At 44.3% G+C, this 14806-nt stretch overlaps 1 protein-coding gene and 1 non-coding gene across 2 annotated transcripts; both read right to left on the reverse strand.

Moving 5' to 3' along the window:
- Positions 1-1897: 1897 nt before the first annotated feature.
- RPS20 (ribosomal protein S20) lies at positions 1898-3487 on the reverse strand. Its single transcript, XM_054499096.2, has 4 exons — positions 3226-3487; positions 2904-3003; positions 2539-2612; positions 1898-2116 (listed from the first exon to the last, which is right to left on the reverse strand). Exons 1-4 carry the CDS (start codon positions 3226-3228, stop codon positions 1934-1936), a joined length of 360 nt encoding a protein of 119 aa, XP_054355071.1. The 5' UTR covers positions 3229-3487; the 3' UTR covers positions 1898-1933.
- On the reverse strand, positions 2679-2745 carry LOC129043344 (small nucleolar RNA U54). Its single transcript, XR_008504432.1, has one exon. It is a non-coding gene; the product is annotated as a small nucleolar RNA U54 (small nucleolar RNA).
- Positions 3488-14806: the final 11319 nt, after the last annotated feature.

Below are 14806 nucleotides of genomic sequence, written 5' to 3' on the forward strand. Positions count from 1 at the left end.
ACAATTCCGTGAACGCCATGAAGCTGTCCTTCCACTATTTTCTGATTTACTGAAGTGTATTTTTCACAGTGTATGTTCTCTGGACCTCAGTGACATTGTTTTCAGAATTTCATTTCCTCAGTCAGTTCTCAAGATGTGTGCTCTAAAGACTGCTATGCTGCATCAAAAGAAGTTCATAGGTATTTCTGTCTGGGGGCCATGTATTGATAGGTATTCCATTTTAAAATGGTCTTATTAACTGCTAGCTAAACAGCTCCCAAAGATCAACTGTTTGGTTTAAATTTAGCAATGTGGCGTAATTCATTCCAGACTCAGTTCCATTCAAATCCTTGATGTTAACTGGGTTTGTCTTGAGATCTGAAGTAGACTCAGAAGGAACTGGATGTTGGGTAACAGCAGTAGGGGAGGGGCAAGGGGTGACTACAGTTTGAACTGTGAGACTTCAGTGGACAATGGATTCAGACTAGGAACACAGGACAGAGCTTCTGGGAGGGAAGATTTCATTTTAGACACATTAGCTGTTCAGCTGTGGGTTGCAGGTGCCTAGCATGCAGTTGGTTGTATACAGAAATCTCAACTGAAGTTCAATTTGAAAAGATAGCAGAGTTCAGCGTGAAAGCCTAGGCCCAAATCGAAAAGGAAAAATCTTGAATTACCTAACTTTGATCCTATTAAAAATCTCAAAAATTTTCTGAAGGCAATCTTAACAATTTGTAAATGTTCCATTTTTCCAAAATAAGTCTATAGAAACTTTCCCCAATAAATTTAGCAAACGTGTAAGGATAGCTATCTGATTATAAATTCTAGGCTGGGTGCAGTGGCTCACTCCTGTAACACTAGCACTTTAGGAGACTAACACAGGCTGATGGTTTGAGTCTTAAAAGAGTTCCAGACCAGCCTGGGCAACATGGCAAAACCTCACCTCTACAAAAAACAATTAGCTGGGCATGGTAGCCACATGCCTGTTAAGTCCCAGCTACTAGGCAGTTTGAGGTGGATTGCATGAGCCCAGGAGGTCAAGGCTGCAATGATCACACCACTGCACTCCAGCCTGGACCGCAGAGACCCTGTCTCAAAAACTGAAAATATAAGTATTTTTTAAAAAAAAGTAACAGTGAAAATGGGCCAGGCACGGTGGCTCATGCCTGTAATCCCAGCACTTTGGGAGGCTGAGGCAGGTGGATCACCTGAGGTGAGGAGTTTGAGACCAGCCTGACGGGGTAGGACAATACCCCGTCTCTACTATAAAATAAAAAATTAACCGGGCTTGGTGGCAGGCACTTGTAATCCCAACTACTTGGGAGGCTGAGGCATGAGAATTGCTTGAACCTGGGAGGCAGAGGTTGCAGTGAGCCAAGATCACACCATTGCACTCCAGCCTGGGCCACAGAGCAAAACGCCGTCTCAAAAAAAGAAAAAAAAAGTGAAAACTTTATATTTAAAATATAAAACACTGAAAATATAAGTATTTTAAAACTAAGTTTTAGTTCCTAAAACCCTAAAACTTAGTCCTGCCTCTGCCAATTAATCCTTTTTTAAGGACGTTAAGCTTGGTTAATTTAAAAATATTAGTTACCAGTTTTTTAACACATGCCTAATAGCACACTAGGTTCTCAACCATGGCTGTGCAAACACCCCAGAAACCTTAATGCCCCATACCAATCAGAATTTATCTAGAGTATGCCAAAGTTATAAACTGCCAGTGTCCAATAAAACTGGTCAGGTCTCACATATCATGTAGTTAACGGAATCCAGTTTTCAAATGACTCAAACGACAATGCAAACAGGATACACCACTCTTAAGATACCCATATATTCCACCTGAAAAGTGGAAGTCTCATAGTACACCTTTATATTCCTAAAATCTGCCAGTATTCTGAATAAAAACCAACAGAAGTTAACAACTGGTAATCAATTTATTAAAATAGTTGACTTAAGCATCTGCAATGGTGACTTCCACCTCAACTCCTGGCTCAATACTGATGGAAGTAATCTGCTTAACAATCTCAGAAGGACTGTGCAAGTCAATGAGTCGCTTGTGAATTCTCATCTGGAAACGATCCCACGTCTTAGAACCTTCACCACAAGGAGTTTTTCTTGTAGTGATTCTCAAAGTCTGTAACAAAAGACAAAGGAAACCAAGTGTTTATCGTTTTATACTTCTCCCTAGAACATCCGGAAAATTATTACTTTTAATCATTTCATTAGTTTCCCTTTGGTATGATTCCAATTTACACTAATAGATTTTCAGGTACCATGGGTTGAAAAAGCCAGGTCTGTTTTCACTGTGCTAGGACACCACCCTTAGAGCTTGCGCCTGTTAAGCACCAAACCACACCAACAACACAGCAACAATAATTCCACAAACACATCTAAACATTAGATACTTACTAGGAACCGAAATCTACCACCGATTTCTATGTGCATTTGTAGACAGCATCGGTGTTAACAATTTCGGCAGCCAAACCCCTTAAAATTCCTGAATTTATGCAACATCCGGAAGCAACTCCTATTTCCTGCCCCTCCGATTTACTTTACCTTGGTCGGCATTCGAACTGGTCCTTTCACTTTTAGATTCTTTTCTTTTGCGCCTCTGATCAAGTCAGCACACACTACAGAAAATAAAAGACCTCTCAGTATAACGAAAACAATTAAAATCGGCTTAAGGCCTTCACTTCTGCTGGCTCAGAATAGCGTATAAAATTATCACTGTTACTCAACACAATAGGTACCTCCTCATCGCCAGCTGTATGACAGTGAAAGCAGTTTTAGGCCAAGTTTTACTTTTTTAAGTAACTTGTCACTTTAGTTATTTAAGTCCACCTTGTACACTAACATTAACGAGTAAAGCTCGTCGCTTTTTGCCCAATTCCCGCCCCCCACCGCACAACGACTGCACTGACCCTTTTCCAAGGATTTTACGTTGCGGCTTGTTAGGGTGATTCGAATTCGGTGAATTGCCACTTCCGGCTCCACGGGTGTTTTTCCGGTATCTTTAAAAGCCTATTGTTAGATACATGAGAAACAACAATAAGCCAAAAATGGTCTGCCACTTATGGAGAAACGCAGCCTCCGGAAGCTTCCCGGGTTTCCCCACAATTTCATAAGCGCCTTTCCGCCCCTACACGCCCCGGCATCTGCCCTACAAGAGAACGAGCTCGAAACTGGAGTCCCCCCGGTGCCCGAGCCCTGCGTTGCGCCGCCCGCCGCCGACTGCCGCCTCACCATGGCTGCTGCGCGGCTTCCTGACCGACTTGTTCCTCTACGAGAGCGAACAGCGGTGAGTCAGGAGCAGGAGCGTACGGACCACAATTCCTCAGCACCCACAAGCGCGTCTTCCTCAAAAAGAATAGGGTGAGAGCTGAGCAACACTTATATAGCACGCTTGCATCCGGGTCCTACACGCCCCGGAACAGGAAATGTCCCGGGCCCTAGAGGCGGTCGCACAAGGCCGAGCTGGAGCACTAGTGGAGTTGGCGGGAAAGGCACGGCTGCGGGCGCCCCCTGTCCGCACGGAGGAGCCGAAGTCCCGCAGGGTGGGGTCCCCGCCTGCGCTGAGATGGCCACCTGGTCGAGAGAACAGGCGAGACGGAAACCAGAGAAACTCCTCTGTCTGGTGCACCTAACCCTCTCCCTCGTAAAGTGCACACGAACTCTGATTTTTTCCGTTGCAAATTTTGCTTTCTACACAGACCATACCACTCGTTGCTCTCTGAGGATGAGGTAACTTATCTGAGTTTAGCTGACATGAGCATTGGCAGAAATGCTTCTCGTAATCTGGACGCCTTACGTTAGAATTAGTAAGCAGTTATTTTTCATAGCCTGAAACGTCCTGTTGTGATATTTCAGTTCCTGGCTTCCCAGTCCAGCAGAAGTATCTACATCTATTTCTGGAAAGGACTTGAACTTGGCTTCTCGTCCTTCTGGAAATGAGGCGAAAATGCCAGGCTGTGCAGCTATCCTGAGGCCCGGCCTGGAACCTGGCTAGCCACCCAGTCCTGATACCTCATCTCCTTTCTGTTGGATAAAGTCATTGGATAAGATCCCCCAGGGTCTTCTTAATACTGAACATCTGTTCATAATCACGTAAGTGACCAAGTATAGTGGAAAACCCGAATGGTCAACTGAGCTGAGCAGTGGGAGAGAGCGCAGGGTGAGCTCACCTACACCTGAGCAAGAAGCTGGGGCTAAATACATGGAAATCATTGAGATGGATTTTGATACAGGGCAGAAAGAAGAGTAAAATCATCTCATATTACTTTCCACCTGAAGCTCTGAGCCGAAAGAGTTATCTGCTCAAAAACTCTGAAATGGGGAGGGAGAGAGGTCTGACCCATCCCTCCAGGCCTGGTTTTTTGTTTTTGGGGTGTGTGTGTGTGTGTGTGTGTGTGTGTGTGTGACGGAGTTTCACTCTTGTGCCCAGGCTGGAGTGCCATGGCGCGATCTCGGCTCACCGCAAACTCTGCCTCCTGGGTTCAAGCGATTTCTCCTGCCTCAGCCTCCCGAGTAGCTGGGATTACAGGCATGCGCCACCATGCCCGGCTAATTTTGTATTTATTTATTTATTTATTTTTTAGTAGAGACGGGGTTTCTCCATGTTGGTCAGGCTGGTCTCAAACTCCAGATCTCAGGCCCGCCTCGGCCTCCCAAAGTGCTGGGATTACAGGCGTGAGCCACCGCACTTGCCCCATCAGGGCTCTTTCTTGAGGTTTTGTCTTCTGTTCCTTGGTAGGAAATTATGTTTGAAACTTTAATCAAATAATAGCATTGTCTTATTTGGTGATAATTGGAACATAACTAATAACTGGGTTATGTTGGCCAGGCTGGTCTCGAACTCCTGACCTCAGGTTATCTGCCCACCTCAGCCTTCCAAAGTTCTAGGATTACAGGCGTGAGCCACCGTGCCCAGCCTGAATGAATCAATATTATTCAGCCTTAAAAAAGAAGGAAATTCTGGCTGGGAATGGTGGCTCACACCTGTAATCCTAGCCCTTTGGGAGGCTGAGGCGGGTAGGTCACCTGGAGTCAGAAGCTCGAGATCGGCCTGGCCAACATGGTGAAACCCTGTCTCTACTAAAGATAAATATACTGTGTGAGTTCACTTATATGTGGAGTCAAAAAAAAGTCAAATTTGTAGAAGCAGACAGTAGACTACTAGAGTCAGGAGGTGGGATCTAGTGAAGTTTGGGAATTTTAAAGTTTATTAGTTTTAGTTTCAAACACTTTGCCGTATTTTTCTCTTGAAAACCAGCAGCTTCTGTGGCCCCCAATTTCTCTTTAAAATGTTATGTTTGGGCCAGACGCGGTGGCTTATACCTGTAATCCCAGTACTTTGGGAGGTCGAGGTGGGTGGATCACCTGACATCAGGAGTTCGAGACCAGCCTGACCAATGTGGTGAAAACCTGTCTCTACTAAAATACAAAAATTAGCTGGGTGTAGTGGTGGGCTCCTGTAATCTAAGCTACTCGGGAGGCTGAGGCAGGAGAATCGCTTGAACCCAGGAGGCAGAGGTTGCAGTGAGCAGAGATCGCGCCATTGCACTCCAGACTGGGCAACAAGAGCGAAACTCCGTCTCAAAAAACAAAAAAAAGGTATGTTTGAATACTAGATGTGAGATATCCATTGGAGAAAAAAGTAACAACAAGCCAAAAATAAGAAGAAAATACATAATTCCATCATTCAATGTATGTTTCTTTTCTTTTTTTTGAGGAGTCAGTCTCGCTCTGTTGCCCAGGCTGGAGTGCAGTGGTATGATCTCAGCTCATTGCAACCTCTGCCTCCCAGGTTCAAGTGATTCTTCTGCCTCAGTCTCCCGAGTAGCTAGGATTACAGGTACCCACCACCACCACGTCCAGCTAACTTTTGTATTTCAGGTGAGACAGTGTTTTGCCATGTTGGCTAGGCTGGTCTCGAACTCCTGACCTCAGGTGATCCACTGGCCTTGGCCTCTCAAAGTGCTGGGATTACAGGCATGAGCCACCATGCCAGGCCAACATGTCTTTTAATGACGGTGTTATCATGAATTGTATGAATGGTTCTTTTAAGATTTGTTGAACCTGTCTTCTGTTTTTAGGCGTTTAGGCTGGTTTTCCCATTTTTCAGTCTATAAACAATATCATGAGGTAAATCCTGGTAGATCAGGGTTTCTCAATCTCAGCACAATTGACATTTTGGGGGCCGGATAATTCTTTGCTTTGGGGGACTGTCCTACGCATTTAGGAGGTTTGGCAACATTTCTGGCCTCTATACTCACTGGGTGCTAGGAGCAACCCCACTCCTCCACTGGTGACAATCAAACATGCCACTAGACATTGTCAATAGTCCCTGTGGGTAAAAATAATGCCCGGTTGAGAGCCACTATTGTAGATGAATATTTTAGCTCCTACTTAATGCCTTAGGTCAATTACTAAATAACTTATCCTCTGATGGCTTAATCAAAGAATAAGCACATTTAAAATACTTTGGTGTTAAGTAAGTTGCCCTCTGGGAAGGTTGTACCCAAATAGATATTTCCTCCAACAGCCAAATGAGGATTTCAGTGTGAAAAACATTGAATTAGATATCAGGTTCATTTTAACTTTTGAAATATTCCTAACAACTTTATGAAATTTGTGTTTTCAATATCTCTATGTATAGCCTTTCTTTACTGATTTTTGCAGATCTTTTAAAATTATCTTGTAAAGACTTTTACTGCAGGTATTTGTGTGGGTCCGTGGATGGCCATCTACTGGTCTTTCACTGCAATGACAGTGTCATCCTACTTTTTCCAAAAGGAAATTTACAGCAGTCAAAAACTACTGAATTCATGGTACACATGTGTAAATGTCTGAATCACATTGAAAAAGGCAAATTGTCGAATGAATGTGGATGAGTCTGTTTAGACACAACAGTAGTCCCCGCCTTATCCCTGGTTTCACATTCTGAGGTTTCAGTTACCTGCAGCACAGTTCAATAAGATACTTTGAAATCAGAGAGACCACATTCACTTAATTTTATTACAGTATATGACTACCATTGTCCTATTTTATTATTAAAGTATAATAAAATATTATTAATCTCTTCATGTACCTAACTTATAAATTAAACTTTATCATAGGTACGTATGTACAGGAACAAACGTAGTATATATAGAGTTTGGTTCTATCTGTGGTTTCAGGCACCCAGGGTGTCCTGGCACCAGCTCTGTGGATAAGGAGAAACTCCTGTATTTTATTTGTGGAATTTAAAAATCTAAATACAACATTTGTATGTTAAACTTCTTCAGTCTGAAATGCTTTCAGCCATCTACTGGGGGGCTTGGCACTACCTCTGTGGATAAGGGGGAACTCCTGTATTTTATTTGCAGAATTTTTTAATCTAAATACATATTTTTTATGTTAAACTTCTTCAGTCTGAAATTTAAGAATAAAAACCAGAGAGAGTATGTGAAGATTTAGAATGGTACTCAGCATATGAGAGTAGCTAGCACCAGGCCAGGTGTGGTGGCTCATGCTTGTAGTCCCAGAGCTTTGGGAAGCTGAGGCAGGTGGATCACTTGAGGCCAGGAGTTCTAGACCAGTCTGGCCAACATGGTTAAACCCCATCTCTACTGAAAGTACAAAAATTAGCCAGGTGTGGTGGTGCACACCTGTAGTCCTGGCTACTTGGGAGACTGAGGCATGAAAATTGCCTGCCTTGGAGGTGAAGGTTGCAGTGAGCCGAGATTATGCCCCTGCACTCCAGCCTGGACAGAGTGAGACTGTCTCAAAAAAAAAAAAAAAAAAAAAAAGGAAGAAAAAGAAGAAAAGAAGAAGAAGAAGGAGGGGGAGGGGAGGGGAGGAGGAGGAGGAGGAGGAGAAGGCGGAAGGAGAAGCACTATTGTTGGGATTGTTCTAACTGTAATAGTAATCCATTTGATCCTCACATCAACTGTAGGTGATAAGTGCTGTTATTCACTTTCTATTTATGAGGAAGCTGAGGTTAGGTCACAGGAAAACTAGTGTTTGCATCAAAGCAGTCCAACTCTAGAGCCTGCACTCTTAGCCTCTGTACTATCAGTGTATGTTAGCAGTCATCTTTATCATTAGAAGTGGCAGTATATCTGAGAGATACAAAATCCTGTTGTGTTAAAGAACATGGCATAGAAGGGCTTTATACATTTCTCTATAGCTGAGATTAGAAATTTTACACTTGATCTTAGCCAAAAGGCTGAGAAGCGATGAGGTTAGAAATTTTACTGAGCTACTATTGTGTCCATTGTAAGGTAGAATGCCTTTTAAAGTTCTCATCCTTTCATTTGAAGTTCCATAGATACCAAGGCCATTCAACCCTATTTGCTCATTAAAATCATTTCACTAAAGTGACCAAAAGAACAGAAGTAGGGATACAATAATATCTTTCTACGGAGAATGATTCATATGGAACATATGATAGATTGGTAATTTACAATTATATTTAATGGCAGAGCTCACGGAATTCTCTGTAGGGGTGGGAGCTGAATGTCCTGCCCACAGGCCTCACTAGTGCCCCCTGTCCCCTCTCTTTGTCCTGCTCCCCAGCCTGCATAAAATCTGAAAAGTCACTGGTCTACTTCTGTCCCAGCTAGAGCTGTTTCCTAGCTCTAGCAGAGGACCTGCAGAGGATTTCCATGGCACAGCTTTGTGATCCTGACATCATGTGGGAAAGCTAGGGATATGTGATTTACCAGTCATTTTTGCTGGGCTTGTGCTTTTCATGTTGTACAGAATTAATATAACTCTTTAGGAAATATTTCTACCATTTGCCTTCTTTTGTGAGAAGACTGGACTTTATGGCTCTCCCCACATAGTAATTCTGCTGTGTTGCTTTTGTGCTTTGGACTGACTCAAAAATGGCCCCAAGAGTCCCCACCTGCTTTTCATGCCCTTGTGAAAACTCCTTCTCCGAGTGTGGGAAACCGTGACTTGCTCCCAAACACTAGAATTTGGCAACAGTACTGGGATATCACTTTCACAAATAGATTAAATAAGATTCTGGTTTCTGTATTGCCAATGGACTGTCCCTTGCCAGCCTTGAGGAAAGAGCTGCCATGTTGGAGGCTGCCCTATGGAGAAGCCCATGTAGCAAGGACATAAGGGTGGCTGGTGGCCCAGCCAGAAAGGAGCTGAGGCTCTCGGCCCAACAGCCTGAAAAGAACTGAAGTTACACCCACAATGACATGACTTTGGAAGCAGATCCCTGAGTCTTCAGATGAGACCTCAGAACCGGCCAACAGCTTGATTGAAGCCCTAATGAGAGACCCTGAAGCAGAGGGCCCTCCTAAGCCATGCCTGGATCCGTGACTCACAGGAACTGTGAGGTAATAAATGTGTGCTGGTTGCTAAATCTGTGGTAATTTGTTATCAGCAATAGGTAGTTAATACATATGTCTACACAACACTTTGATACTGAGGAAATCAGATTACAGTAGTCCCCTTTATCCAAGGGGGTTTAAGTTAGGACCTCAGTAGATGCCTGAAACTGAGGATAGGACTGAGCACTGGATACACTGTGTTTTTTCACCCATGTATACATATATATGATAAAGTTTAATTTATAAATGAAGTACAGTAAGAGATTAACGACTTCTCTTTGGCATATATTTGGCTTCTCTTTGGCATGTCTGAATTGCCAGTATCACTACTCTTGCATTTTGGGGCCATTATTAAGTAAAATAAGGGTTACTTAAACACAAGCACTGAGCTACCACCACAGTTGATCTGACATCCAAGCCGGCTACTAAGTCACTAATGGGCGGGGACTGTGGACGGCCTGAGTTGCAGGGCAGAGGGAGGATTCATGTTCTGAGAGGGACAGAGCAGCATTTTTTTTTTTTTTTTTTTTTGAGGCAGATTCTCACTCTGTCGTCCAGGCTGGAGTGCAATGGCACGATCTTGGCTCACTGCAGCCTCCGCCTCCCCGGTTCAGGCGATTCTCCTGCTTTAGCCTCCCAAGTAGCTGGATTACAGGTGCCCGCCACCATACTCAGCTAATTTTTGCATTTTTAGTAGAGACAGGGTTTCACCATCTTGGCCAGGCTGGTCTCGAACTCCTGACCTCAGGTGATCCACCCACCTCAGCTGCCATTATAGGCATGAGTCACCGCGCCCGGCCGATGCTGTGAGATTTTATCACGCTACTCAAGATGGCATGTGATTTAAAACTGACGAGTTGTTTATTTCTGGAGTTTTCCATTTAATATTTTCAGGCTGCAGATAACTGTAACCATGGAAAGCGAAAGGGCAAAGAGGAGGACTGCTGTATAACAGACTCTCAAAGGGACCTGGGCAATGCATGATTCGACAGTGCTTCTGTTTTGCCTGTGCTCTTGCAGTGAACACCTCCCAGGTTCAAATGATTCTCCTGCCTCAGCCTCCGGAGTAGCTGGGATTACAGGCACCTGCCACCATGCCCAGCTAATTTTTGTATTTTTAATAGAGATGAAATTTCATCACGTTGGCCAGGCTGGTCTCAAACTCCTGACCTCAGATGATCCGCCTGCCTCGGCCTCCCAAAGCACTGGGATCACAGGCGTGAGCCACCACGCCCCACCGTGTCTTATCTTTGATTGTATTCCCAGTGCCTGGAACCCTGCCTGGACACTGTAGCCAGCCTATACATGTCTGTGAAAATAATAGTCTTATTAAAAGAACTAGAAAAAAAGGCAATCACTAAACTTTAAGTGGGTTTCGGGTGACCAAGAAGTTAACAGTGAAGAAGCTCAGATTATGATTAAGAATTTGGCTTTAAAAGAGCTGTACTAGATAGAGGTATTGAAATGACTCTGAGGTCACCCCCCAGCCTACCATGAAGTCGCCGGGGATGGACAAACTGGAGGACGACTCTGCACCTGATGTTTAAGAGAAAGTGCAGCCTCTATGCTGCTGGCAAGTAAACAATGTTCCAGAAAGGCAGGAAGAAGGAACTCTTAAGGGTGAGTTCTCACACCATCAGCCTGCAGTGCTGTGTTCCTATTTCTTTATGCCAACTTGTGACAGGTAAAACCTAGCTCACATAGTCAAGGCCAAGCTGCAAGGGAGTCTGGGGAAGTGAGCATCTCGAATTTTCAGCTGTGTAACTGAAGAGAATAACAAATGTCTACAGAGGAGGAGGTATTAGAGCGAAGGTGGAATAACCAGGAGGAACCAGCCATGCAGTAATCTGGGGGAGGGGCTTCCTAAACAGGAAAGAGCAGATGCAAATTCCCTGGGTGGAGGTGAGCTTGCTGTGTTTGCGGAACAGAGAAGGCCAGTGCAGTTCAGCACAGTGAGTGAGAGGAGGGGAAGGAGATGAGAAAGAAAGAAGTCAGGGGCCAGTTAATGTAGTACCTTGTGAAGTAGGATTAGGAGCTTGCATTTTATTGTAAGCACAGTGGGAAGATGCCTGTACTAGTTTCCTAGGACTACTGTAAACATTTACCACAAAGTTGGTTACTTGAAACAACAGAAATTTATTCCCTCAGAGTTGTGGAGGCCAGAAATACAAAATGGAAGTGTTGGCAGGGTTGAGCCTTCTGAACCCTTTTGAGGGATAATCTGTTTGTGCTGCTCTCCTAGCATCTGCTGGCTGCTGACAACACCTGGCATTCCTTGGCTTGTAGACACATCACTGCAATCTCTGCTTTCATTGTCACAGGGCCTTTTCCGTGTGTGTCTGTGTCAAATCTCTCTCTCCTTTCTAAGGACACTAGTCACTGGATTTGGGGCCCAATCTACATCTAAGACTGAACTCATTCTGAGATCCTTAACTTAATTAGATTTGCAAAGATCATATTTCCAGGCCAGGCATGATGGTACGCCTGTAGTCCTAGCTGCTTGGGAGGCTGAGGCAGGAGGGTCCCTTGAGTCCAGGAGTTTAAGGCTGCAGTGAACTATGATTGCACCACTGCACTTCAGCCTGGGTGACAGAGGGAGAGCCTATCTCTAAACAACATAACACAGTACAACACAACGCAACACAACACCACACTGTGCAAAGGCCATATTTCCAAATATTCATAGGTTTTGGATGCGAGGACTAGGACATGTCATTTGGGTGACACTAAGGATTTTTGGCAGAGTGGGTGGGGGATGTGATTACATTTTGTTTATTTTAATTTTTATTTATTTATTTGTTTTGAGGTGAAGTCTTGCTGTCTTGCCCAGGCTGGAGTGCAATGGCGTGATCTCTGCTCGCTACAACCTCCACCTCCAGGGTTCAAGCAATTTTCCTGCGTCAGCCTCTTAAGTAGCTGGGACTACAGATATGTGCCACCATGCCCGGCTACTTTTTTTTTTGGTATTTTTTTTTTTTAGTAGGGACAAAGTTTCACCATGTTGGCTAGGCTGGTCTTAAACTCCTGGCCTCCAGTGATCTGCCTGGCCTTGGCCTCCCAAAGTGATGGATTATAGGCGTGAGCCACCACGCCTGGCCTGGTTTACATTTTGAAGAGATGGACCATAGGAGGATAAGAGTGAAAACAAGAAGGTAGTAGCCTTTTGCAGGGATGTAGGTGAGGGATGATCTTGGTGAGGGGCACAAAAGCGGAAACCTTGAAGGCGGAGACAACTGGAGATTGGAAACATTGTTTGGAAGCAGATTCTGTATGCTTTGCTAATGGGTTGGATGTACGTAGTGAGGAAACAGGAGGAATCAACAGTGACTTTTGGGTTTTGAGCCTGATGAACCAGGCCATTTACCGAGACTGGGGAGGCCTGAAGCAGGGACAGGTTGGGGGTGGCAAATGGAGGGTTCTGTCTCTTTTTTTTTTTTTTTTTTTTTTTTGAGATGGAGTCTCGCTCTGTCGCCAGGCTGGAGTTCAGTGGCGCGATCTCGGCTTACTGCAACCTCCGCCTCCCGGGTTCAAATGATTCTCCTGCCTCAGCCTCCCGAGTAGCTGGGACTACAGGCGTGTGCCACCCCACCCAGCTAATTTTTGTATTTTTAGTAGAGACGAGGTTTCACCATGTTGGCCAGGATGGTCTTGATCTCTTGACCTCGTGATTCACCCTTCTTGCCCCACAGAGTGCTGGGATTACAGGCATGAGCCACTGCGCCCAGCCAGAGAGTTCTGTCTTAGACGTGTTCAGTCCAAGATGGACATTAGACATCTAAGTTGTGTGCACTGTGGTTACTGGAAACTGAGGCAAAAGGAAAAGTGAGTAATACTAATGCCGTCTTCATTTAAAATTGTGTTTCTGCTTGTCATAGCTTGTTTTGCTTTTATTTTGACATTTAAGAGAATGCATTCCAATATTATTTACCTCTATTACTGGCTTTCTTGCCACCCCCTTAACTACTAAGCCCAAAGACTCATCCTGGTCCTGGCTCTGATGGGCGCATGCATCAGAGAAGCTGCCTTAGTGCAGCACAGGGCACCCTGGGGAGAAGTTGGAGGACGTGCTGGAGTCCAGGCTTGGCCCCTTATTAGGCATGCACCTCACAAGAGTCATCGTCTCCATGGGTCCCCGTTTCCTCCTTTGTGAGAGGAGGGTTTTCAATCAGATGATCTCCCAATTTTGAATGCCAAGGCATGGAACTGAACAGATCCAAGGGTAGCTCCCCACCACTAATATACTGCTAGACATGTGAGATGCCTTCTGCCTTCTCTATCCCTCCTTCCTGCTCTCCAGCACTAGAGTTAGGCTTAGGATCCACAGGGGAAGAGTTTTGAAATAGCAGAGGAAGCTCCCTTCTCCCTATTTCAAGTCCTTCCACCTAGGGTGACCATTCATCCAAAATGGCCAGGGTAGCCTCAGCACATGACCAAGGTATCATTATTATTATTAGTGCCGACTTTCACTCAAGTGTGTCCCCGTTTCTATTTTAAATTAAATAGTGCATTTACTCAAGCCACAAGTGTAACCACTGATAGTGGAGGAGAAAACATTGAACTGGATATCATTTCAGGGTTTTAAACTGAACTGGACTGGGTTGTGATAATCTGAAGTTACCAGGAAGTATAATAATAGATTTCTTCCTAGATTTTTATTAAGGGATGGGAAAAGATGCTTTGATACAACATAATTCAAACCAGTAATTGGGAAAAAAAAAGGCTTTTATGGTGTTCCATGAAAAAAGAGGCTGGTTCAGTTTGCAACTCAGTTCATAACTGCTTTTCCTCCAAACAACCATAAAACAGCTTGCAGCAAGCACTGTATGTGTTCTCCCATTTGATCACGTAGATTATTAAAAGGACAAGAATCAAGATTTAGCAAAATCTGGCCCGGCGCGGTGGCTTATGCCTGTAATCCCAGCACTTTGGGAGGCCAAGGTGGGTGGATCACCTGAGGTCAGGAGTTTGAGACCAGCCTGGCCAACATGGTGAAACCCTGTCTCTATTAAAAATACAAAAAATTATCTGAGCATGGTGGCAGGCAACTGTACTCCCAGCTACTTGGGAGGCTGAGGCAAGAAAATTGCTTGAACCTGGGAGGTGGAGGTTGCAGTGAGCCAAGATCACGCCATTGCACTCCAGCCTGGGCAACAAGAGAGAACTGTCTCAAAAAAAAAAAAAGGAGATTTAGCAAACTTCATCACTTTTACTGCTTGCCACTAATTTTATCAACCACCCAACCACCCAAAGTTGTGTTTCTATTACTAAGAGTGAATTAAGCATCATTTCATTTATTTAAGAGTCATTCATATTTCTTTTTCTGTGAATTATCTGTTCATATCTTGTACCAGTTTTTTTCTATTAGGTTATTGATATTTCAACTCATTGATTTGATAAGCGCTCTCTGTTATGGAAGTTAGCTCTTTTTTTTTTTTTTTTTTGAGATGGAGTCTCACTCTGTCACCCAGGCTGGAGTGCAGTGGCATGATCTCGGC

The sequence above is a fragment of the Pongo pygmaeus genome, chromosome 7 (genome assembly GCF_028885625.2).
Source record: "Pongo pygmaeus isolate AG05252 chromosome 7, NHGRI_mPonPyg2-v2.0_pri, whole genome shotgun sequence".
NCBI lineage: Eukaryota > Metazoa > Chordata > Mammalia > Primates > Hominidae > Pongo > Pongo pygmaeus.